The 25,237-nt window shown below is 42.1% G+C and overlaps 1 protein-coding gene across 2 annotated transcripts; it reads right to left on the bottom strand.

Moving 5' to 3' along the window:
* Positions 1-1,193: 1,193 nt before the first annotated feature.
* Positions 1,194-23,186, bottom strand: LOC139388481 (threonine--tRNA ligase 1, cytoplasmic-like). Of its 2 annotated transcripts, XM_071135172.1 has the most exons (18): positions 23,008-23,186; positions 22,268-22,449; positions 21,574-21,688; positions 21,315-21,436; positions 20,749-20,857; positions 20,229-20,293; positions 20,023-20,101; positions 16,276-16,422; positions 15,925-16,023; positions 12,067-12,233; positions 11,818-11,980; positions 11,214-11,351; positions 10,584-10,661; positions 10,374-10,474; positions 2,742-2,843; positions 2,556-2,628; positions 1,598-1,712; positions 1,194-1,485 (listed from the first exon to the last, which is right to left on the bottom strand). In XM_071135172.1, the coding sequence occupies exons 1-18, from the start codon at positions 23,089-23,091 to the stop codon at positions 1,343-1,345; spliced, it is 2,082 nt and encodes a 693-aa protein (XP_070991273.1). In that variant the 5' UTR covers positions 23,092-23,186; the 3' UTR covers positions 1,194-1,342. The 2 variants fall into 2 exon arrangements, with proteins under 2 accessions (XP_070991273.1, XP_070991281.1); XM_071135180.1 differs by lacking the exons at positions 11,818-11,980; positions 12,067-12,233 and having other exon boundaries at positions 23,008-23,178.
* Between the last annotated feature and the right edge of the window lie 2,051 nt (positions 23,187-25,237).

Consider the following 25,237-nt stretch of genomic DNA (forward strand, 5'->3'; position numbering starts at 1 on the left):
ACACACACACCAGCCCCATTAACATGACCATGTCCATAATGACAGTTGCACACACACACCAGCCCCATTAACATGACCATGTCCATAATGACAGTTACACACACACAGACACACACACACACCAGCCCCATTAACATGACCAAGTCCATAATGACAGTTACACACACACACACACCAGCCCCATTAACATGACCATGTCCATAATGACAGTTACACACACACACACACACACACACACACCAGCCCCATTAACATGACCATGTCCATAATGACAGTTACACACACACACACACCAGCCCCATTAACATGACCATGTCCATAATGACAGTTACACACACACACACACACACACACACACACAGCCCCATTAACATGACCATGTCCATAATGACAGTTACACACACACACACCAGCCCCATTAACATGACCATGTACATAATGACAGTTACACACACACACACCAGCCCCATTAACATGACCATGTCCATAATGACAGTTACACACACACACACACCAGCCCCATTAACATGACCATGTCCATAATGACAGTTACACACACACCAGCCCCATTAACATGACCATGTCCATAATGACAGTTACACACACCAGCCCCATTAACATGACCATGTCCATAATGACAGTTACACACACACACCAGCCCCATTAACATGACCATGTCCATAATGACAGTTACACACACACCAGCCCCATTAACATGACCATGTCCATAATGACAGTTACACACACACCAGCCCCATTAACATGACCATGTCCATAATGACAGTTACACACACACACCAGCCCCATTAACATGACCATGTCCATAATGACAGTTACACACACACACCAGCCCCATTAACATGACCATGTCCATAATGACAGTTACACACACACACCAGCCCCATTAACATGACCATGTCCATAATGACAGTTACACACACACACACCAGCCCCATTAACATGACCATGTCCATAATGACAGTTACACACACACACCAGCCCCATTAACATGACCATGTCCATAATGACAGTTACACACACACACCAGCCCCATTAACATGACCATGTCCATAATGACAGTTACACACACACACCAGCCCCATTAACATGACCATGTCCATAATGACAGTTACACACACACACACCAGCCCCATTAACATGACCATGTCCATAATGACAGTTACACACACACACCAGCCCCATTAACATGACCATGTCCATAATGACAGTTACACAGAAAAGGTGTGTTCAAAAGACACCCAGCAGAGTTGAAACATTGAAGTTATTATATTTTATTACAAAAGTACAGTGAGCAATTCTTCATCCACAACAGGTGTGTGTGTTAGAAGTCATCCTGGTTGCTCCGTGCGTCTCGTAGGTGTGTGAGTGATGCCAGGACCTCCTCTGTCGGTCTCCTCCCTAGCTGCTTCCCCCCTCTGGTCCTTACACTCACCGTGCCACTCACACACTCCTTCTCACCTACCACTGGACACACACACACAGAAATAAACAATTATTGAATCAATATGTTTACAAGCTGTGTCAGTTTATTTTGAATCTACAGTAATCTAATCCATGTTCACCCACGCACTCTTACCAAATATGTAGTTGTACTGGGCCAGCTGTGCAGAGCGGATCTTCTTATTTAAGGTGGCACCATGGTCATCATCCGCGTCAGCCATGAAGCCAACCTCGCGGAACTGTCGGACCACCTTAACAAGAGCAAAACACACATCACTCACAGTGGTGGTAGAGGAGACAGGAAACAGGCTACGGTAGAATACCAGTAAGGACGGCACCTTTTAAAATCCACCATGAGGGCCGAGACACTGGTGGCTGTATTACCTGGCTATGTATCATCATGACAGACCCCAGATCAGCAGTGTTGATAGATTCTCCTCCCCTGGGGCTACATGCGCATTACATACAGGAGAATGTATTGGCAATGTTGTGACTGGCAGGCTTTTTACAAGACAAGTCAAGACAGAAACAGGAGCCATGTCCTGATGAAGGCCTCAGAAACATTACATGTCTATATTCCATGTTATCTCCTGTGTTTGGTCTTACCTGCTGCTGGCTCATTCATCATGTGGCAGATGAAACTTGTAGAATATATTGATATGTGAGTAGTGGCATGTACGTACCTACCTTTGTTTCATTGTTGGTTCCCATGTGTTAAATAAATAAAAACCTAATCACAAAATTAACCTCAAATCAAGTCCTTTTCAGAGTCATGAACCGTGTATGGGTACAGTGTTGGATTAGCCTTCGACCTCTGGAGTCATTGAGGGGTACAGCTTTTGATGTGTGCTGAGTCATGTTGTGTTTGGTCGCGTGTGTGAGTGTATGGGGGGGGGGGGTTGATTTCAGCCTGCAGTACAAGGGACATGTGTATAATGTGTCTCAGAGCAGGAGTGCTGATCTAGGACCAGGTTCCTCCTTTTCATTTAATCTTAAGAATTGAGATCCAAAATGCAAAACTGACCCTAAATCAGCACTTCTACTCTGAGACACTTGATACATATGGCCCCAGATCTGATATTATGAGTCCTGACCTGTTGCGCATACGACTCACTACCTCCCCCTACAGGAATAATCATGACCTGCGCTGGAGACAACCACAGAGGCCTGAAAAAGACAGAAAGGAAAGAGAAACTGAGTGAGTAAGAGAAATGTGGGTAACCAAAGTGGTATCATTTTAGATTAATCAAATCAGACATAGAAACAGACACACTTCTCACCATTTCCCCGAAAAATTCTCAGCCAATATAGCGATCATGCGTTCCAGTGATCCCAGAACAGCTCTGTGGACCATCACTGGCCTGTGGGTCTCTCCATCCCCCCTGAGAGCGAGAGAAAGGGTGAAAGAGAGCAAGGGAGAGAGAGGGCGAGGGAAGAGAGAAAGATGTTGGGAGAAAGGGGTAGAGATGATCACTTCAGTCTTAAAGCTACAATAACAAAGCGGACACCCCACCTCTGTTTTGGTAAAAAGCTGATGAGCCTGGAGAAATGTAACCACTGTGAAATTCAGAGCTATGGATGCAAGGACTGACCATCCATGATATCAACATGTGTTTAACCTTGTTATGAGGCTATACAGTGTTTATTTATGTTGTTTACAAACATTGTCCAGTGTCTGTTCTTTTGCCCAGTCTGAGAAGGCTTTTTCTTTGCAACTCTGCATAGAAAGCCACCATCCCAGAGTCTCCTCTTCACTGCTGAAGTTGAGACTGGTGTTTTTCAGGTACTATTTAATGAAACTGTCAGTTGAGGACTTGTGAGGCGTCTGTTTCTTAAACTAGACACTAATGTACTTGTCCTTTTGTGCCGGGACCTCCCACTCCTCTTTCTATTCTGGTTAGAGCCAGTTTGTGCTGTTCTGTGAAGAGAGTAGTACACAGCGTTGTACGAGATCTTCAGTTTCTCACATGGAACAGTCTTCATTTCTCAGAACATGAATAGACTGATGAGTTTTAAGAAGAAAGTTCTTTGTTTCTGGCCATAATCGAACCCACAAATGCTGATAATCCAGATACTCAACTAGTCTAAAGAAGGCCAGTTTTATTGTTTCTTTAAATCTGCACAACAGTTTTCAGCTGTTCTAACATACTTGCAAAAGGATTTTCTAATGATCAATTAGCTAATCCAAGTTTATCATTTGAAAAGGCTAACACAACATGCCATTGGAACACAGGAGGGATGGTTGCTGATAATGGGCCTCTGTACACCTATGTAGACATTCCATTATTTATTTTTTAATGAGCCGTTTCCAACTGCAATAGTCATTTACAACATTAGCTATCTCTACACCCTATTTCTGATCAATTTGTTGTTATTTTATGGACAAACTTATTTTGTCTTAGAAATATCTTTGTTTTTGTAATTGACCTCAAACTTTTGAACGGTAGTGTGTGTATATGTATGTACAGTTGAAGTTGGAAGTTTACATACATTTAAACTCATTTTTCACAATTCCTGACATTTAATCCTAGTAAAAATTCCCTGTCTTAGGTCAGTTAGGATGACCACTTTATTTTAAGAGAATGTGAAATGTCAGAATAATAGTAGAGAGAATAATTTATTTTAGCTTTTATTTCTTTCACCACATTCCCAGTGGGTCAGAAGTTTACATACACTCAATTAGTAGTTGGTAGCATTGCCTTTAAATTGAACTTGTGTCAAACGTTTTGGGTAGCCTTCCACAAGCTTCCCACAATAAGTTGGATGAATTTTGGCCCATTCCTCCTGACAGAGCTGGTGTAGGCCTCCTTGCAGGTTTGTAGGCCTCCTTGCTCACACATGCTTTTTCAGTTCTGCCCACAAATTTTCTATAGAATTTAGGTCAGGGCTTTGTGATGGCCACTCCAATGCCTTGACTTTGTTGTCATTAAGCCATTTTGCCACAACGTTTGAAGTATGCTTGGGGTCATTGTCCATTTGGAAGACCCATTTGCGACCAAGCTTTAACTTCCTGACTGATGTCTTGAGATGTTGCTTCATTATATCCGCATAATTTGCCATCCTCATGATGCCATCTATATTGTGAAGTGCACCAGTCCCTCCTGCAGCAAAGTACCCCCACAACATGATGCTGCCATCCCCGTGCTTCACGGGTTGGGATGGTGATCTTCGGCTTGCAAGCCTCCCCCTTATTCTTCCGAACATAATGGATGGTCATTATGGCCAAGCAGTTCTATTTTTGTTTTATCAGACCAGAGGACATTTCTCCAAAAAGTACGACATTTGTCCCCATGTGCAGTTGCAAACCGTAGTCTGGCTTTTTTATGGCGGTTTTGGAGCAGTGGCTTCTTCCTTGCTGAGCGGCCTTTCAGGTTGTTGATATAGGACTAATTTGACTGTGGATATAAACACTTTGTACCCGTTTCCTCCAGCATCTTCACAAGGTCCTTTGCTGTTGTTCTGGGATTGATTTGCACTTTTTGCACCAAGTATGTTCATCTCTAGGAGACAGAACTCGCCTCCTTCCTGAGCAGTATGACGGCTGTGTGGTCCCATGGTGTTTATACTTGCGTATGTACAGATGAACGTGGTACCTTCAGGCATTTGGAAATTGCTCCCAAGGATAAATCAGACTTGGAGGTAAAAAAATTTTTTTTTTTTAAAACATTCTTAGTTCTTAGCTGATTTCAATTGATTTTCCCATGATGTCAAGTAATGAGGCACTGAGTTTTAAGGTAGGCCTTGAAATATATCCACAGGTGCAGCTCCAATTGACTCAAATGATTTCAATCAGAAGCTTCTAAAGCCATGCCATCATTTTCTGGAATTTTTAAGCTGTTTAAAGGCACAGTCAACTTAATGTATGTAAACTTCTGTCCCAATGGATACAGTGAATTATAAGTGAAATAATCTATATGTAAACAATTGTTGGAAAAATGACTTGTGTCGTGCACAAAGTAGATGTCTTAACCGACATGCCAGAACTATAGTTTGTTAAACAACTTCTTAGGGCTGCAATCCCGTTAACGGGATTGATATGACAACAGCCAGTGAAAGTGCAGGGCGCCAAATTCAAACAGAAATCTCAGAATTACAATTCCTCAAACATACATGAATGTATCTTATACCGTTTAAAAAAAGGTAATTTTGTTGTTAATCCCACCAGTGTCCGATTTCAAATAGGCTTTACAGCGAAAGCACCACAAATGATTATGTTAGGTCACCGCCAAGTCACAGAAAAATTCAGCCATTTTTCCAGCCAAAGAGAGGAGTCACAAAAAGAACAAATTAATCACTAACCTTTGATGATCTTCATCAGATGACTCATAGGACTTCATGTTACACAATACATATGTTTTTTTCGATAAAGTGCATATTTATATTTTTTATACTCAGTATACATTGGCGCGTTACATTCACTAGTTCCAAAAACATCCAGTGATATTGCAGAGGGCCACATCATTTTACAGAAATACTCATTATAAATGTCGATGAAAATACAATTGTTATATAGATACACTTCTCCTTAATGCAACTGCGGTGTCAGATTTTTTTCTAACTTTACGGAAAAAGCAAACCATGCAATATTCTGAGTACAGCTTTCAGACAACAAAGCAGCCAAAAAGATATCCGCCATATTGGGTAGTCAACATTAGTCATAAATAGTGAATATTTATAATGCTTTCCTTTGATGATCTTCATCAGAATGCACTCCCAGGAATCCCAGTTCCACATTAAATGTTTGATTTAGTTTGATAATGTCCATCATTTATGTCCAAAGAGCTACTTTGTTAGCACGTTTGGTAAACAAATCCAAAGTCATGAAGCGCGTTCCCTAGTTGCAGACGAAATGTCAAAAAGTTCCGTCATTGTCCGTAGAAACATGTCAAACGATGTATGGAATCAATCTTTAGGATGTTAACATAAAACTTCAATAATATTCCAACTGGATAATTCCTATGTCTGTAGAAGAGCAATGGAACGAGAGCTAACTCTCTCGTGACCGCGCCTCAGAGCCTTTGGCAATCTGCCAGACACCTGGCTCAAACAGCCCTTATGAGCCCCCACTTCACAGTAGAATCCTTACACAAGTTTCTAAAGATGGTTGACATCTAGTGGAAGCCTTAGGAAGTGCAACATAACCAATATCCCACTGTGTATTCAATAGGGGCTGGGTTGAAAATTGACCAACCTCAGATTTCCCACTTCCTGTTTGGATTTCTTCTCAGGTTTTTGCCTGCCATAAGAGTTCTGTTATACTCACAGACATCATTCAATGGATTTTTGTTTTAGATTCCGTCTCTCACAGTTGAAGTGTACCTATGATAAAGATTATAGACCTCTACATGCTTTGTAAGTAGGAAAACCTGCAAAATCGGCAGTGTATCAAATACTTGTTCTCCCCACTGTACGTAGAATCACTCAGCAAAAAAAGAAACGTCCTCTCACTGTCAACTGCGTTTATTTCCAGTAAACTTAACATGTGTACATATTTGTATGAACATAACAAGATTCAACAACAAGTTCCACAGACATGTCAGTAACAGAAATGGAATAGTGTGTCCCTGAACAAAGGGGGGGTCAAAATCAAAAGTAACAGTCAGTATCTGGTGTGGCCACCAGCTGCATTAAGTACTGCAGTGCATCTCCACCTCATGGACTGTACCAGATTTGCCAGTTCTTGCTGTGAGATGTTACCCCACTCCTACACCAAGGCACCTGCAAGTTACCGGACATTTCTGGGGGGAATGGCCCTAGACGCGAATCCGACCATCACCCCTGGTGAGACAAAACCGCAACTCGTCAATGAAGAGCACTTTTTGCCAGTCCTGTCTGGTCCAGCAACGGTGGGTTTGTGCCCAAAGGCGATGTTGTTGCCGGTGATGTCTGTTGAGGACCTGCCTTACAACAGGCCTACAAGCCCTCAGTCCAGCCTCTCTCAGCCTATTGCGGACAGTCTGAGCACTGCTGGAGGGATTGTGCAACATAATTGAATTCGACAACATACAGTGTTTGCCACAAATAGTCATATTAAACATTCCTGAAAATACAAGTGTCTCACACGCTTCAAAAGCCTAGAATCTTGCTAATCCAACTGCGTTGTCAGATTTAAAAAATGATTTACTGCGAAAGAATACGATGCGATTATCTGAGCACAGACCCCGATATCAAACTACTTGTTCAGCCAGCACTTGCGTAACAAAATCACAGATCGCATTGAAATAAATTGTTTACCTTTGAAGATCTTGCTCTGTTTGCAATCCCAAGGCTCATTGTTACACAATGAATGGTCTTTTGTTCGGTTAAATCCATTTTTTATAGCCTAACACGAAACATTTTGTGAATGCTTATCTCGTTGAATTTCGTGTCATTCAATTTGACGAAACATCCGACGTAAATACACAGACTCTACCTGACTTTATCCAGTCATGTTTGGTTTCCTTGCAATCAACTGTTTGTAACACAACCAAACTTGATGGGTCATTTTGCGGGACGTATAGACCAGAAAAAAAACGATTGGAAGATAACAAGTGACGAGCTGCACCAATTATATGACCACTGTCTCGTTGATTGACTGTATTTTAACCCAATGACCACTGATAGTCTTGAAATCTAGCTGGGTAAATAGCCAATGAGCTGAGGTAAGCGGCAATATGCAATGGTTGTGTGTTGGAAGACCAACCCATGTCGTAAACTCCAGCGTAAAGAGAGTCATTCGCTCTTGAAGTTTTATTCCGGAAGGAGCTACGCATTTTACGCACAGCATTGTTTTGGTAAACGAGCAGATTCAGCTGTTTATATATCAATCAGTATGGCGACTAAGTCAGGGAAAGCTAAATCTAAGTCTAGATATAGAGATGTACACACCATTTTAGAAGAAATTGATCGGAAAAGTGAGACAGAGATTGTTGTAGGACGATTCATTTAGCGATTCCCAAGTGGAGGAATATTTTTTGAACGGAGAGGACACCGTTGTAGCCACTGTGTATAATCTGTAACGTGCCTGCAGAAAAGGAACAATGTCACCGTTTGGACTGGTAAGTACTTCTCATGCTAATGCCGTTGTTTGAAATTAATAATATAAAATATTATTTGTGAAATTAAATAGCCTATTTGAGGCTGTTGAGGGGAGGGCAGGCCCACAACAATGGCCAAAGTGAAATGGAAACAGTAGATACAGCTGGTCTGTTGTAATATAATAAAGACAGTAGATCTAGCTGGTCTGTCATAATATAATAGAGACAGTAGATGTAGCAGGTCTATAATAATATATTCAACCTTACGTTCCCTGTACTCATATATATCTGTTTATTATACCTCAGCAGCACAATATTGTGTAGAGCTTTGGCAAAGTGAGTGATGTTATATCCTTCCTGTTTGGCCCTGTCCGGGGTTCTCATCGGATGGGGCCACAGTGTCCCCTGACCCCTCCCGTCTCAGCCTCCAGTATTTATAATAATTCAGTGGGTGTGGTTTATATTCAGGTGCGCTTAATAGTCCAGAAATTACGGTATGCGTCGGGGGCTAGAGTCAGTTTGTTATACCTGGAGTACTTCTTCTGTCTTATCCGGTGTCCTGTGTGAATTTAAGTATGCTCTCTCTAATTCTCTCTTTCTCTCTCGGAGGACCTGAGCCCTAGGACCATGCCTCAGGACTACCTGGCATGATGACTCCTTGCTGTCCCCAGTCCACCTGGCCTTGCTGCTGTTCCAGTTTCAACTGTTCTGCCTGTGGCTATGGAACCCTAAACTGTTCATATTTACTCTAGAGGTGCTGTCCTGTTGCATCCTCTACAACTACTGTGATTATTATTATTTGACCCTGCTGGTCATTTATGAACGTTTGAAAATCTCAGCCATGTTCTGTTATAATCTCCACCTGGCACAGCCAGAAGAGGACTGGCCAGCCCTCATAGCCTGGTTCCTCTCTAGGTTTTGGCCTTTCTAGGGAGTTTTTTCTAGGCACCGTGCTTCTACACCTGCATTGCTTGCTGTTTTGGATTTTAGGCTGGGTTTCTGAGATATTAGCTGATGTATGAAGGGCTATATAAATACATTTGATTTGATAGAGGACTGAGGGTCTTCCAAATATTGAAAGTGTGTAAATAGTTACCCATGTTATATTGTAAATGTATATCTTTTTTTCTTCATATTTTTTTTCCCATTTTGGCATTTTGTATATAGTTATTTGTTTCAAAATGTTTACCTTCACCAATTTGGCCACTTGGGTACATTTGGGCTATTTGTGTGGAACACCTGGGTGACTTCATGATAAATGTCATGTAGCACACTCATTTTGGAAGTTATCATTCTGAAACTTTGCACAAGTACTGTTGCCCTCTTATATTTTCCACTGAAATTGTCCCCATCATCCTATCTGAATGTTTGTTTTATCTTGTTCATTTTAAAGATGATGATACAACAATAAAAATAAAAAACGTATCGTTATTTTCATTGTATTATCTAAACCAGATCTATTGTGTTATATTCTCCTACATTCAATTCACATGTACACAAACTTCAGAATGTTTTCTTTGAAATGGTACCAATAATATGCATATCCTTGCTTCTGGGCCAGAGCTACAGGCAGGGGGGTAGCTGTAAGAGGTTAAACCCTTTACAATGAAGATCTGTGAAGTTATTCTGATTTTTACTAATTATCTTTGACAGACAGGGTCCTGAAAAAGGGATTTCTTTTTTGCTGAGATATATAAATTATATATATAAAATTAATTTATAAGTCCAAAAATGGATGCAACAACTTAGGATTCTAGCTTTAAATTCCCTCAGTCTAATAATGTTGTCAGCCATGTGCAACCCAATTAAATCTACCATTAGTTAGATAAGAGCAGAAGCTGCATCAGGGAACATCCCAGAACACACAGGTTGAACTGACATAGATGAGTGACTCACCCCACATACTGCAGGTCAAATCTGATTGGTAGCTGGAAGTCCAATTGGATGGTGGCACACTGGTGCTGTCGACCAATGGCATCCTTGATCTGGATGTCAATCTAAGACAACAGGAAGATGTGGTGTGTGTGAGTGTTAATAACAAGGCTCTGTTCAGGGCGGGTTGCAGCGTTACACAACGTTCAGACAGAAGGGTCTTGTGTAACTGACCTTCGGCCCATAGAACGCTCCATCTCCTGGGTTGAACTGCCAGCGCTCTCCAAACTGCTGCAGACTCCTCTCCAACTGCTGCTCAGAGAGAAAGAGACAGAGAGAGGTAGAGAGAGAGAGGAGAGAGAGGGGAGTGGGGGGGGGGGGGGGACAAGAGGGAGGTGAGTGAAAGAGGGAAAGAGAAATGGAAAGAAAGGATCTCATTTCTTCATTGAGCTTCTCCTCTCTGTGTTAATTTCCTGAGCTTTACTCCACAGAGGAAGAGGCAGGGAGCATAAACAGCAGCCACAGAACAGACAGGGTTTTGAGTTCGTCACATCCACATGGCCTTCAATGGGATTTTCTGTATTTTTTTTCTTCTCATTTTGTCTGTCATAGTTGAAGTGTACCTATGATGAAAATTACAGGCCTCTCACCTTTTTAAGTGGGAGAACTTGCACAATTGGTGGTTGACTAAATACTTTTTTGCCCCACTAAGTGTCCGTCATTATGATTACAATAGAGGCTATGTGCTGGGATTTATAGACATCACTTGTGGGACAGTAAACACACATTTACACAGCTGGCTCTGTGCGTGTACATCTGTTTGTATGTTGTGTTTGTGTGTGTGGTGGGGTGTGGTGTGTGTACCTGCTCAGCATGGTCCCACAGTGCAGGCTCCCCCAGGCAGGGTGTAGGTCGGGTGGAGAGGAGACAGTGGAAGGAGAATCCAAAAACTCGATACACACTCCTCACAAAGTCCAAACACGCTATGATCTCCTCCTCCAACTGACAGAGAGAGTGTGTGTGGGGGGGGGTGGGGGTACAGGAAGGGATTGGGTGGCAGGAGTACAGACAGAAAAGGAAGACAGAGTGATGGAGACAGAATAGAGAATGTAAATGCAATATTGTAAAATACAGTATAAATAAACAGATGTGAAACTGGAGAGTCCAGGGCTTTTGGGGTTAAGGGTTAACTTAGAGATGAGTGAGGAGGAAAAGTTGATTTATTGACTGATCCAGTGATTGGATTAGCCAAAGTGGAAAACAAACCTCACAATATCATGTGAATCAGTGTGTGTATATGCGCAAGTGTGTGTGTGGTTTAATGGGATAAGGGAATCATTGGGGGAGTCAGGGATACAATTCCACTTTCTCCCACTGTCTGCTGTCCTAGGAATTCCAGGGGGAAAAATGTGAGACAAATATCCAAAAAGGTTCAAATGACAGGAATTGTGTGTGTGTGTGTGTGTACCTGTTCGGGAGTGCAGAAGATGTGTGCGTCGTCCTGGCAGAACCTGCGGACCCGGGTGAGACCACCCAGAGCGCCGGACAGCTCGTTCCGATGCAGCGCCCCGAAATCGGCCCAACGCAACGGGAGCTCCCTCCATGACCTTACACGCTGCTCAAACATCAGACTGGAACAGAGAGAGCTGTTATTGAGAAGTCCTGAACAGTGTGTGGGGCAGAGTGAGACAGAATGTAGGGGTGTGTGTGTTCTCACCAGTGTGCTGGACAGTTCATGGGTTTGAGTGCATAGGTGTGTGTGTCACCGGTCACAGTAAACATGTTTTCACTGTAGTGTTCCCAGTGACCCGAACGCTCCCACAGTGCAGTGCTGTATAGAGTAGGGGTCACAACCTCATGGAAGCCACGCCTCCTGTACTCAGTCTGGGGGGATGGCGAGAAGGGAGGGGTGGAGAGAAAGGGAGGAACAGAGATGTAACAACTTAATTATTACAGACATATTTCTTCTCTGTGCGTGTGTCATCCAGGGTTATTTGGAAAACAGACAGTCGCAGTGTAGTAATTGCAGTGATTTCCTGACTACAACAGGAGTGTCCTGAGGTTAACGTCAGGGTAAAGATGTCTGAATGAGCGGCTGTGTGTGTGCACACGGAAGCGTACTTCACAGATTGTTGTGGCCATTCTATTCTAAAATCATAAAAAATACCAGGGGGTGTTAACCTGTCTAGGACACACGTTCTGTTAACGGAACCCCCCCCCCAAACATTCCGCTGAAAAGGTGGCGCGGGATATTAAAAATATTTTTTAGAAATATTTAACTTTCATACATTAACAAGTCCAGTACAGCAAATGAAAGATAAACATATTGTTAATCTACCCATCATGTCCGATTTTTAAAATGTTTTACAGCGAAAATACAACATTTATGTTAGATCACCACCAAATCCAAAAAAACTGACATTTTTCCCAGCCAAAGATAGTCACAAACGCAGAATTATAGATACAATTAATCACTAACCTTTGATAATCTTCATCAGATGACACTCATATGACATGTTACACAATACATTTATGTTTTGTTCGATAATATGCATATTTATATCCACAAATCTCAGTTTACATTGACGCCATGTTCAGAAATGCCTCCAAAATATCCGGAGGAATTATTGAAAGCTACGTCAGATAACAGAAATACTCATCATAAACTCTGACGAAAGATACATGTTTTACATATAATTAAAGATACACTGGTTCTTAATGCAACCGCTGTGTCAGATTTTGTTTAAACGTTACAAAAAAAGCCTCCCATGCAATAATCTGAGACGGAGTTCAGAAGTAAATATATTTCTCCGCCATGTTGGAGTCATCAGAAATACGAAATTACATCATAAATATTCCCTTACCTTTGGTGATCTTTCATCAGAATGCAGTGCAAGGAGTCCTAGTTCCACAATAAATCGTTGTTTTGTTCCATAATGCCCATTACTAGTGTCCAATTAGCTGCATTTGCTACCACGTTTAGCTCACATGCCCAAAAGCTGACGCTGGTCCAGGAGAACTCGGACGAAAACTTCAAAAATATATATTCCAGGTCGAATAAACTGGTCAAACTAAGTAGAGAATCAATATTTAGGATGTTCTTTTCATATATATCCAATAACGTTCCAACCGGAGCATTCGTTTTTGTCTACAGTCATGGAACGCATGCGATATCAACAGAGAATTGCGCAACCAGGAAATGGCATTCTGCCAGGCCAGTGACTCATTCCCCTCCCGTTCAGTCAAAATTCCCACTAGAGGCTTCATTCCACATTCTACTGAATGCTGATATCTAGTGGAAGGCGTAGGAAGTGCGAACAGATCCATATCTTGTTTGGATGTGAATAGGCGATTACTTCAAATTCGACCAGCCTTCAGAATTTCCACTTCCTGTTTGGAAGATTGCCTGCCCTATGAGTTCTGTTATACTCACAGACATAATTCAAACAGTTTTAGAAACTTCAGAGTGTTTTCTATCCAATAGTAATAACATGCATATATAAGCATCTAGGACAGAGTAGGATGCAGTTCACTATGGGCACGCAATTCATCCAAAGTGAAAATGCTGCCCCCTATCCCTAATAAATTCACTCTGGATTTCCAGAGTGTGCTCATAGAGCGCTCTGGGCATTCGTAAATTCAGAGTGTTGTCAGATTCTCCATTCGTAAATTCAGAGTGTTGTCAGATTCTCCATTCGTAAATTCAGAGTGCTCCGTTCTAGGAGCTTTCAGAGCACACACTGGACGCCCTGACTGAGGAGTAGGGTTGATCGAGCGTTCTGACCTCACAACGGCAGTTAATCACCCAACTGGCTAAAGTTGGCTAACTTGCTAGCTACTTCCAGACACAAATGAGAGAACACCTCACTGACCATTTTACTCACCCTAGCAGAGCTGGTTAGGCTGTCTGCATGTTATCCAGAGTGTTGGTGACTAACTGTGCTGCTTGCAACAATTCAATTACGTTTATTTGACGACGTTTACTGACACCGGTCATATTCAATGGGGGTTGCGCGTTCGTTAATTCATCAGTTATTCTGCACTTTGGCACACTCAGACGAGAGTAGATCGCCAGAGTGAATTAACTAATGCACCCGAAGTCAACCAAAGCAAAGTTGGTAGAATGTTTGAATTTGGAACGTTTGGCTGATAAGAGTAACAGTGTTGATTTGAAAGTCGTTCTATTTCCTTGCCATGGTCATTCTATTCATAAGAATACTTACATTTGAATATGATGATCTCACAATTGAAAAAAGCAACTTTAGAATGTTTGATTGATAGGCACCCATGTTGATATGGAACTGTTTTGGTGGTATCAACACCAAGACTAGACGAGGGACTTGTTTCTGCCAGAGCCATATATGAAGATATTTCTGCCAGGCTTTAGAACAGCTGACATGCTAGCAACTTATTCTTGACATGATGGTGATGTAACAGTACGAGTGTCTCTGACAGTTCCCTATGAAATGACCCGCTGTCAACAAACAAAACAGTGCAGCGAATTTAAAACACATTTTTACTGATTAGCATTTGGCATAATGTGTATTCAAGTCGGTATTGTGTTTGTGTCAACAAACTGGATCTTCATCGGTTTTGAAAACTATCAGAATTAAACAGCATAATGTGGAAGTGTCAATTATCACGTAGCAACGGCTATAGAGGAGAAAGTGGTGCTCTCGGAACGTTCAGACAGAGACCGCATTGGCCCAACTCTCTAGATACTGTTTCACTCTGGTTTCTGCCATCTTAGATTATCAAGTTTTCAAAAATGAGCTTCTACATCCAACGATTTCACCAGTCTGTAACATGGATGGCACCGAGACGTCAGTATCTTCCTGCAAGACCTTCAAATCCCATCATCAATGGTACGAATCATGGTGTATTCTCACGAAGATTTGGTTCATTGTTGAGTTTGGTGTACTTCTCAACATTCCTTGGTTAGCATGCATTTGGGTACATATAGAACTGGTTTTGTGTGAATTTAGGTCTGGTCCTGACCGAGTTTCTCAGAGATCTTGCAGTGTGAGTGGCACTGGAAGCCCCTAAACATGGCCAGCTGCTGGCATCACAGCCAGCACCTGCCTGAGCAGGAGAAATTACATCTGTTTCACAAGCACATGGAGCTGAAGCACAAGGTGGAGTTTTACAGGAGATTTAGGAGGGGGTTTTACGAGCAGCGTGTGAGCTCAGGGCCCAGTTCTGGATTTGGCCTGTCAGAAAGTGTTAAATGCATAGAAATAGAATGAATAGAACTGGACTCCTAATTCAAGTTTATGGTTTGACTATTCTATTTCTATGCATTTAACACTATCCCATAGATGAAATACAGACTGGGACCACGAGACCAGTGGCATTTTTCTGATGGAGAAACTACAAGCCATTCCAGAGGAGTTGGAGTTGGCTGCAGAGATAGGCTTCCTGTGAATATCTGATCTATTTTGTAGAAGCAGTAGCTAGTAAGATAGGATTGGTAAATATAGTACATTTGTGTGTAAGTTAGTCTATTTTATATCAATAAAAATAAATAATATTTCAAGCACAACAATTGTGACGTGTCTGTGTGTGTGCATTTTACCTTGATAAAGTCAGCGAGTGTGTTGTAGATGTGAGCTCCTTTAGGCAGGAAGAAGCAGCTTCCAGGACTGACGTCATTAAAGAAGAACAGCTCCTGGTCCTGGAGGCAAAACACACCTCCCCCATATCAGTCAGTATACGCTCCATTTGAGACACCGTCGCACTTGCCTCTCAGTTAGCCAAGATGCTAAGCTAGCCTGCTAAAATAGGTTTGTTTGTTAGCAATAGTTTCTACACTACTCCGCTAGCTACAGTAGCTCTGCCATGCCAATGACAACCTGTCTCCGGTTGTTTATATATCTATGCTTATTGGGCCTAGATCTTTTTTCTTCCCGCTCCTCGTCCACCTCACCTTGCCGATGCGTCTGTGGTCCCTCTTCCGTGTCTCCTCCTGTTCCCTCTCCCACTCCTCCCTCTCCCTCTCTCCTGGGAAGGCCACACCAATCACACGCATCACGCCTGACGTGCCAACAGGATTGGTCAACGTTACGGGAGACACCTGAACAGAAAGAGGGGGGACAGACAAGACAGAGTGTGACAGAGAAAGAGAGAGAGTAGCAGAAAAGAGAAATATACTGAACCAAAATATAAAAGGCAACATGCCCATGTTTCATGAGCTGAAATAAAAGATACCATAACTGTTCTATATGCACAAAAAGCTTATTTCTCTCCATTTTTGTGAACAAATTTGTTTACATCCCTGTTAGTGAGCATTTCTCCTTTGCCAAGATAATCTATCCACCTGACAGGTGTGGCATATCAAGAAGCTGATTAAACAGAATAATCATTACACCGGTGCACCTTGTGCTGTGGTCAATAAAAGGCCACTCTAAAATGTGCGTTGCGTCGCACAACACAATGCCACAGATGTCTCAGGTTTTATAGGGAGTGTGCAATTGACATGCTGACTGCAGGAATGTCCACTAGAGCTGTGGCCAGAAAATGTCATGTTAATATCTCTACCATAAGCTGTCGTTTAAGAGAATTTGGCAGTTAGTCCAACCAGTCTCACAACCGTAGACCACATGTATGGTGTCAGGAGGGCGAGTGGTTTGCTGATGTAAATGTGAACAAAGAGACCCATGGTGGCGGTGGGGTTATGGTATGGGCAGGCATAAGCTACGGATGGACAATTAACACAACTGCATTTTATCGATGGCAATTTTAATGCACAGAGATATCGTGACGAGATCAACTCTATGCGAAGCAGATGTGTCGCACTGCATGAGGCAAATGGTAGTTTAAGGCATCTGTGACCAACAGATCTGTATTCCCAGTCATGTGAAAACCATAGATTAGGGTCTGATGGTTTTATTTCAATTGAATGATTTCCTTATATGAACTATAACTCAGTAAAATCTTTGAAATTGTTGCGTTTATATTTTTGTTCAGTATATATAGTAAAAATAAAGAAAACCCCTTGAATGAGTAGGTGTCCAATATATATAGCCCCAGTCAAGAGTTGACACACCTACTCATTCAAGGGTTTTTCTTTATTAGTACTATTGTCTACATTGAATAATAATAGTGAAGACATCACAACAATGAAATAACAAATGGAATCATGTACTAACCAAAATAAAGTGTTAAACAAATCCAAATATATTCTAGATTTTAGATTCTTCAAATTAGCCACCCTTTGCCTTGATGACAGCTTTGCACATACTTGGCATTCTCTCAACCAGATTCAACAGTCTTGAAGGAGTTCCCACAAATGCTGAGCACTTGTTGGCAGCTTTTCCTTCGATCTTTGGTCCATCTCATCCCAAACCATTTCAATTGGGTTGAGGTCGGGTGATTGTGAAGGCCAGGGCATCTGATGCAGCACTCCATCACTCTCCTTCTTGGTTAAATAGCCCTTACACAGCCATGCTGGTTAAGTGTGCCTTGAATTCTAAATAAATCACAGACACTATCACCAGCAAAGCACTCCCACATCATCACACCTCCTCCTTCATGCATCAAGGTGGGAACCACACATGCAGAGATCATCCGTTTACCTAGTCTGCGTCTCAAAGACACGGCGGTTGGAACCAAAAATCTCAAATTTGAACTCATTAGACCAAATGACAGATTTCCACCCGTCTCATGTCCATTGCTCGTGTTTTTTGGCCCAAGCAAGTCTCTTCTTCTTATCGGTGTCCTTTAGTAGTGGTTTCTTTGCAGCAATGTGACCATGAATGCCTGATTCACGAAGTCTCCTCTGAACAGCTGATGGTGAGATGTGTCTGTTACTTGAACTTCATGAAGCATTTATTTGGGCTGCAATCTAATGTGCAGTTAACTCTAATGAACATATCCTCTGCAGCAGAGGTAACTCTGGGTCTTCCTGTCCTGTGGTGGTCCTCATGAGAGACAGTTTCATCATAGTGCTTGATGGTTTTTGCGACTGAACTAATTAAAATGCATTCCAGGTGACTAGCTCATGAAGCTGGTTGAGATAATGCCAAGAGTGTGCAAAGCTGCCATCAAGGCAAAGGGTGGCTACTTTGAAGAATCTCAAACATAGAATATATTTGGACTTGTTTAACACTTTTTTGGTAAATGTGTCATTTCATAGTTTTGATGTCTTCACTATTATTCTACAATGTAGAAAATAGTAAAAATAAAGAAAAACACTTGAATGAGTAGGTGTTCTAAAACGTTTGACCAGTAGGTAGGTAGTGAGTGAATATATATATATAGATATATATATATCTATCCCAACCATCTAATGGGCAGGGGCTGCGTTTCCCCTTGGGACAATACAGATTGACAGGATTTCACTTGGTGGGGCTGGAAACTGGTCACTTGACAATCACAACATCCTGTGGCTATTGCTCTCCCAGCGTGGAAAGTGGAAATTCCATTCTGACCAGTACAATACCAGTATGGCAATTCCACTTTGAAAGCAAACAGTAGTGCTGAGCGATTAACCGAAATGTTGGTTTTTAGATCAACTAATTGACCAACGTCAGTTCAATAATTTGAATTCGATTTAGTTCATTATTTTTTCTGGGAGCTCGATGCGCAGTTTCTCTAGAGATAAACCAGATCATCAAACCGAAACTGAACAGACCTCAAGCACTAATTGCTCAGCACCAGCAAATAGGCCATTGTTGGCATCACGGGCTACCAAGCTACAGTTCTAATGGTTCTAGGAAAAAAACAAGCAGCGTTTTGTTTCACTTGTCTTACGTGTGACATGTTGTTCTGACTTGTTAGTCTCCAGTTAGGCTCCAGTGCGTTGTTTAACTGGCTAGTGACTGTCATTTACCAGTAAGGAATTTCCAGTGTGACCTGTGCAGTCCCAGTACACATTAGTATCAGGAAGAGGTCAGAGTTAATGGCTATATTGCATGGTAATGTCGCAGCCCATGTTATGAGTTAAACAGTAACCAGGTTTCCATCCAACATTTTTATGTGAGTAAAGTACATGTTGGATAAAAAAAATAATAATGACAAGCTGGATGGAAACAGCAAAGCTTACAAATGTAGACAAAACATGCTAGACAAGGTGAGATCTTTTTGTGTGTAAAATTAAAATGGTGGTGGAAATGCTTTTATGCAAAAATATTTATATAAATAACCATCATATCGAAGTAAACTTGGAGTCACGCGATGACAAGTCTGTGTGGACCTCTCACTACAACACGTCAGGAAAGCATGCAGTTTATTAAGAGTACAGATGAAATAAGTTATTATGAACTTCAGGGTGGTGAAAAGGCAAGGTGGTGAGCTTGATGCTCCTTTCCAAATACAAATACAGTATCAAGGGTATGATGCTTGGCTGCCTTTTGACAAATAAAAATAATCTCGCTCTTTTGTCCATAATAATCTCATCATGTAGGCTATACCCACACTATGTGCCAGCTGTTGGCTACAGCACACATGCCCGGACCAGAGTGAGAACATTCGCTACATAACTCAACATGGTTTGTGACAAAACCATCAGTGGAGATGAAAATGCGATGGAATCCATTTTACTGTTGTTTTTTTATCCTGTACATTCAATTTTTACATCCAGTGTAGTTTAGATGTCATGAGAAGAAGGCAAGAACTGTATATTCCTCACTGAACTGATATACAGACAGGAAGGCAGGTTGACACACACACAAACCTGCAGCATCTTGAAGACCTTGAGGAGACCAGTGTTAGGGAGGAGAGGACCATTGCAGACTCCTATGCTGTCTCCACACCTGACCCACACACGGAATAGGATATCATCCTAGTGTACAGTCATTTTTCCTTAAAAACAGACCATGACTGTAGCATTACCATGTGGTGTGTGTGTTGTATCAGGCTGTGAGATGTTGAGCAACAAACCTGTAGACTGTGACAGTAGGACCACTCATCTGTTCTTCAATCAACTGGAGTCTCAGAGCATTGTCCTAGATAACAAAACAAAGTCAGTTAGTACACATACACACTAGTGTATCACGGCCACACCCCTTGAATTACAGACATTCCTAGATGACCATTACAGAGGTTAAAGACAACACATGTAAACAGTCAATTCCACAAGCTGCTACAGGTGGGAGCAAAGCAACACACCTACATTCTAGAATACTGTGGGCCATAACCGTAATGCCATCAAATGTCTCATTCTGTACCAACTTCACACTATCCCTGCGTCATTACACCGACTAACCAAACACTCTATGCCAAATACATTTAGTGCAGGTAAGGTCCAAAATAGTACTGGTATTGAGCCAAATGCCTGTTTCCAACCACAATGGCTATGTCCTAAATGGCACGCTATTCCCTGTATAGGGAACTACATAAGAAATAGGATGCCATTTCAGATGCAGCCAATGACAGACAAACAGAGCCAATGACCTCTGACCTGGAAGAGCTCTGTAACTTCCTGCCTGTTCAGCTCCAGTCTGGAGAGAGGAAGCTTCTGGCCAGCGGCCTCCTTACATCTCTCCTCTAGCTCAGCTAGGGACAGGGCACTGGGAGAGAGACCAGGGGTAAGCACTGTTTCTCTGTGCATACAGTGCATTCGGAAAGTATTCTAACCACAACTTTTTACGTTACAGCCTTATTCTAAAATTGATTCAATAGTCCCCCCCCCCTCAATCTATACACACTACCCATAATGACAAAGCAGAAACAGGTTTAGACATTTTAGCAAACATATCAACAAAAAAAAAAACTTTAAAAAAACAGAACTATCCCATTTACATGATAGCTCCTCCCAGGAGCTCTGTTAGAGAACAAATGCATCCTTCCTTCCCTCCCTCCCTCCCTCCCTCCCTCCCTCCAAGCAGCTTTTCTATCTTAAAGGAGTGCCAAAAGGTGAGGGGGTGGTTAGTGGGGTAAAATGTAATGACTAAGTTGCTTTGGATAAAAGCATCTGCAAAATGGCATATATTATATTACATTAAAAAAAAGAGGGAAATGTCTTGCCTGTTCTCCAGGAGGTGGTCACAGTAGAGACCGGACTCTGACACGCCCTCTCTGCACACTTCCACCCCAAACACCCTCTCTAACACCCACCCCACAACACACGCTCCTGTCCTCCACACCGCCTGGGGGAGAAAGGGAGAAAATGAAAGAGATGAGCGAGAGGGGATAAGATAGAGAAGAGATCAACCTCTGCCTCTGACTGCTCTACATGTAACATATTCTATTGGGTTAGATGAATGAGAATGTCCTTATTAAGTACCTGTTTGCCCTCTGTGGTGTTGAAGCCTAGCAGCTGTAGTTCACAGTCAGCCTCCAGGGGGCGAAGCAGCTCCCACAGCTCTCCATTCACCCTGCAGACCAGAGCACCTTTCACACTGCAGACATGGAGTGTTGGAGGGTTAGAGAATGTCAATATGTCTGCTTACACCTATCCAATTTCACCAAATTCCAATCTGAAAGCAAAGAGATGGGACACATAGGTGTCCCAGGGACTGAGAAAGGCCTGTAGGACTCTGCAGGGAGTTATTCAGGCTGCATTTAGACAGGCAGCCCAATTCTGATATTTTTTGACCAATCAGATCAGCTCTGAAAACAACCTGATCTGATGAATCAAAAGACCAATTAGTGGGAAAAATAAGAGAATTGGGCTGCCTGTCTAAACACGGCACATGTTCTGAGGGATAAACTGTGCTTGAATTGGACAGAAGCTCAATGGAGCAGAGTACCAGCACCTCAACATTTCTACTGCTTGAGTTCCTGCACCTTTTACAGAATATTAGCTCAAAAGTATTTCAGTGTTCCTTTACCTAAATATAAAACAGTACCGGCACTCAAAATAAGTATCAGCACCTATTGAATTCCAAGTCAAGCACTGGGTATAACCCTTCCCTGACTTTTAGGATTCTGAATAATGCATTATAAAAACACACACACACAATGTCTGAGAGGCTAACCATGAGTTCTGAGCGATGATTGAGGGCGTGGTCACGCCTGTGGTGCCATTCACCGTCCTGCCATCAGCCAATCGGACGCTGAAGGCCTGTTTCGTGGCGCCGCTTGTGCTCTGCTGTCCCTGCCTCTCTCTGAGAGACTCAAAGACCCGCACGCGCTCAGACAAAGCAGGGGATGCCTGTATCTAAAAGGCAGGGGGGAAGAAATTAGGAAAGAAGAGAGCACAGGGTCAATATGAACAACAACAATACAAACAACAGGGATCATACTATTACCATGTAATCGTTTTAAATCAAATATTTGCACAATATGGCATTCATAACAAAACGTATGATATTATGATCATACATACATTAGTAGTTTCATTATGATCATACATACATTAGTAGTTGCATATTTCAAAGACAGAGAGAAAGGACCCAATAATAAGCTTAATTGAGAACTGTCCCCTCCCACCAAACACTCCTAAAAAAAATGTATAACCTTGTGGTCACACAGACACAAATGACATGACAGTTTACAGCGCAGTCTGGTTTGGCCGTCAGAACACTCTCAGGGCTATTCATAGATCCATCCAATGGTTTGTCAGAGGACACGCCCACACCTATGTACATGAGCGGTCATAGGACAATGCTACACCACTGATTTGGAGAAGGCTGGCTACACAACCCAATGGTACTGTACTCCGCAGGCCAGTACAGCTACATTTCATAACAGAAAACGGTTTAATAAGGTTGCACACCTTGCTAAAGCGCCTCTGACAGTGAAGCACTGCCCGAACTGACGGCCGACAGGCGGGAAACCGTAACATCACGGTCACGAGCATCCTTAATCCACCGGTTTCACCGAAAACTTTCCACAATCATAACATTTCACACTCGTTGTCCCTTACACTGCAAGCGGCCATAATACCGGAAGAATGAAGTAGATGGTGAAGAAAAGTGATTGGCCAGCAAGGGAAGAGGGCGGAAACTTGACGTTGGCAAGTGCGCGCACGTTGGTGAGCGTCAACAATGAAAGCGCGCTCACCGTTCATTTATACACCTCAGTGGCGCCCACTAATCAGTACTTAACATTCGGATATATCACTTTCAGGTACACGAGACTAACTTCACAGCATTAATCTAAAACCAACTATCCATGAAAATGACCTGAATCCATTTAACATAGGTATGCTCAATTCCTACATTTGGTCAAATTACGCCCAAGATCAAGAGTGGAGCGTTCAAGAAACTCATCCCAATATGAGGAGATCACTGCATCTGTGCAGCGACTGAAGAGAATTGATCAACGGTGAGGCAACCGGGTTGGTCCCTGTGAGAGCCAGCAAGTAACACACATCCATTCATTGATTGGCCGCATGAAGAGAGAGGAACAGCAGAAAATATTGCAGCTCAGAGCACCGTTATTAGGCTATTACACGCGCATAGCTCAAAAGTACTCGCCTCTGACGTGGGGCAGAAATTAGGCTACTTTCAACAGACTTCTGGAAGGAATAGTATGAATAGCCTCGTTTACATTGTTTTAATAAATAAAGTAGAATATAAAAGTAGCATATAACTAGGATTAGTTTGAGAAGCCTTGCCACTGGCATCTCAATTCGTACAGTCAAGAAACCAGTAACGAGCGCATGGTGATATGATCAATAGGGTTTCGTTATTTCTTTCCACATAAGGTATATTGGTTCAAAGCTCATATTGGTTGTAGACGTCTTTGTGTATAATAGTTAAGACATAACTTGGTCATTTTATTTTACCGATATACACGTAAATATGGTTTCATTTATTCTACATAAATGTAAATAACTTAAGTAAAATATACTTCAAAGAGTTACATAGTGTTGATGTACTAACAAACGTCAATATGATTTTAGAGAAAAGGGGGATTTGCAAGTGACGCAGACTGGCTCGTATAAGAAAAAATATTAAAATAACGCTTGGGGGCGCCAGAGTAAATTAACTGGGGATTTAGGACCACCTGTAAAGTGTCACTGAAAATACACTGAAATGGGTAGGTCCCTGGGTAGAATGCCCTAGTGGGACCTTGGACCTTCTCCTCAAATACATTTGAGGAGGGTGAGGAGATAGGACACAAGGAATCACAAAAATACAAATTGAGTTAAAGCCCTAGAAATCAGGTTGCCCTAAAATTCACAGGTTACCCCAAATACTGATTCCAAAATCTCATTAGGGGTAAAACTCCAAAATTATATTAGATCAGTGTCTAGGGGCAATGTCCTCATTGCCTACTACCTGAAATATGGACCATTATGAAGCACAATTAAATACTTGTTCACCGTCAATATCTCATACTGTGAACCCCACCACCACACATATGAGACGTGTGTTCTCTCATAAGGTGAAACCTATTTGTTTGTATGAAGAGCATCTCAATGGCTCTCATTGCATCCTTTCCTTCATCTACACTGATCTGAATGAAGGAAACCGCTGAAATAAATACTTTTAGCACACTTGCCCCACATTGCTTCCACCTATCCGGTCTTCTCAGAACAGTATATGAAGGTGATGAGAGGAAGCCACTGTGGTAATATTACAATATGATCTCAACTGCCTTTCATTAAATGGGATAGGGGTAATACATTTAAAGTACTGTGCAGTGACTGCACTGAATATTGGGTGGGTGGGTTACAGGCTTCAATGCTTTCAACGCCAGACCGTCAAAGTGCGTCATACATGCAGTGGACTGGCTTGGGAGGAACTATGGATGTGACAGCAAAGACATGTGGACTAGAGCTCTGTGCAGGGATGTGAACTACACAACCAAGAAAATCAGTGTCAATCACAAAGGTTAAATGCAGATGGGTATGGTAGATGCTGTTGGATGGAATCATGCGTGTGTGTGTGTGTGCGCATAGAAAACAATAAAATGGTAACCCACTTCTGGGTTAGGATCTTCAGACTCAATAATATGACTAAACTCACAATGGGTGTAATAGCATGGCAGTGACTACC

The sequence above is a fragment of the Oncorhynchus clarkii genome, chromosome 3, assembly GCF_045791955.1.
Source record: "Oncorhynchus clarkii lewisi isolate Uvic-CL-2024 chromosome 3, UVic_Ocla_1.0, whole genome shotgun sequence".
Classification (NCBI taxonomy): domain Eukaryota; kingdom Metazoa; phylum Chordata; class Actinopteri; order Salmoniformes; family Salmonidae; genus Oncorhynchus; species Oncorhynchus clarkii.

Bases quoted from the DNA above. Each gene is read 5' to 3' on its own strand.
- LOC139388481 (XM_071135172.1), bottom strand. From the start codon at position 23,091: ATGCTCGTGACCGTGATGTTACGGTTTCCCGCCTGTCGGCCGTCAGTT. The intron at 11,352-11,817 runs GTACACACACAC...TCTCTCTGTCAG, and splicing joins TCTTCTGCACTCCCGAACAG to TTGGAGGAGGAGATCATAGC. The intron at 2,629-2,741 runs GTGAGAAGTGTG...TGTCTTTTTCAG, and splicing joins GAGAATTTTTCGGGGAAATG to GCCTCTGTGGTTGTCTCCAG.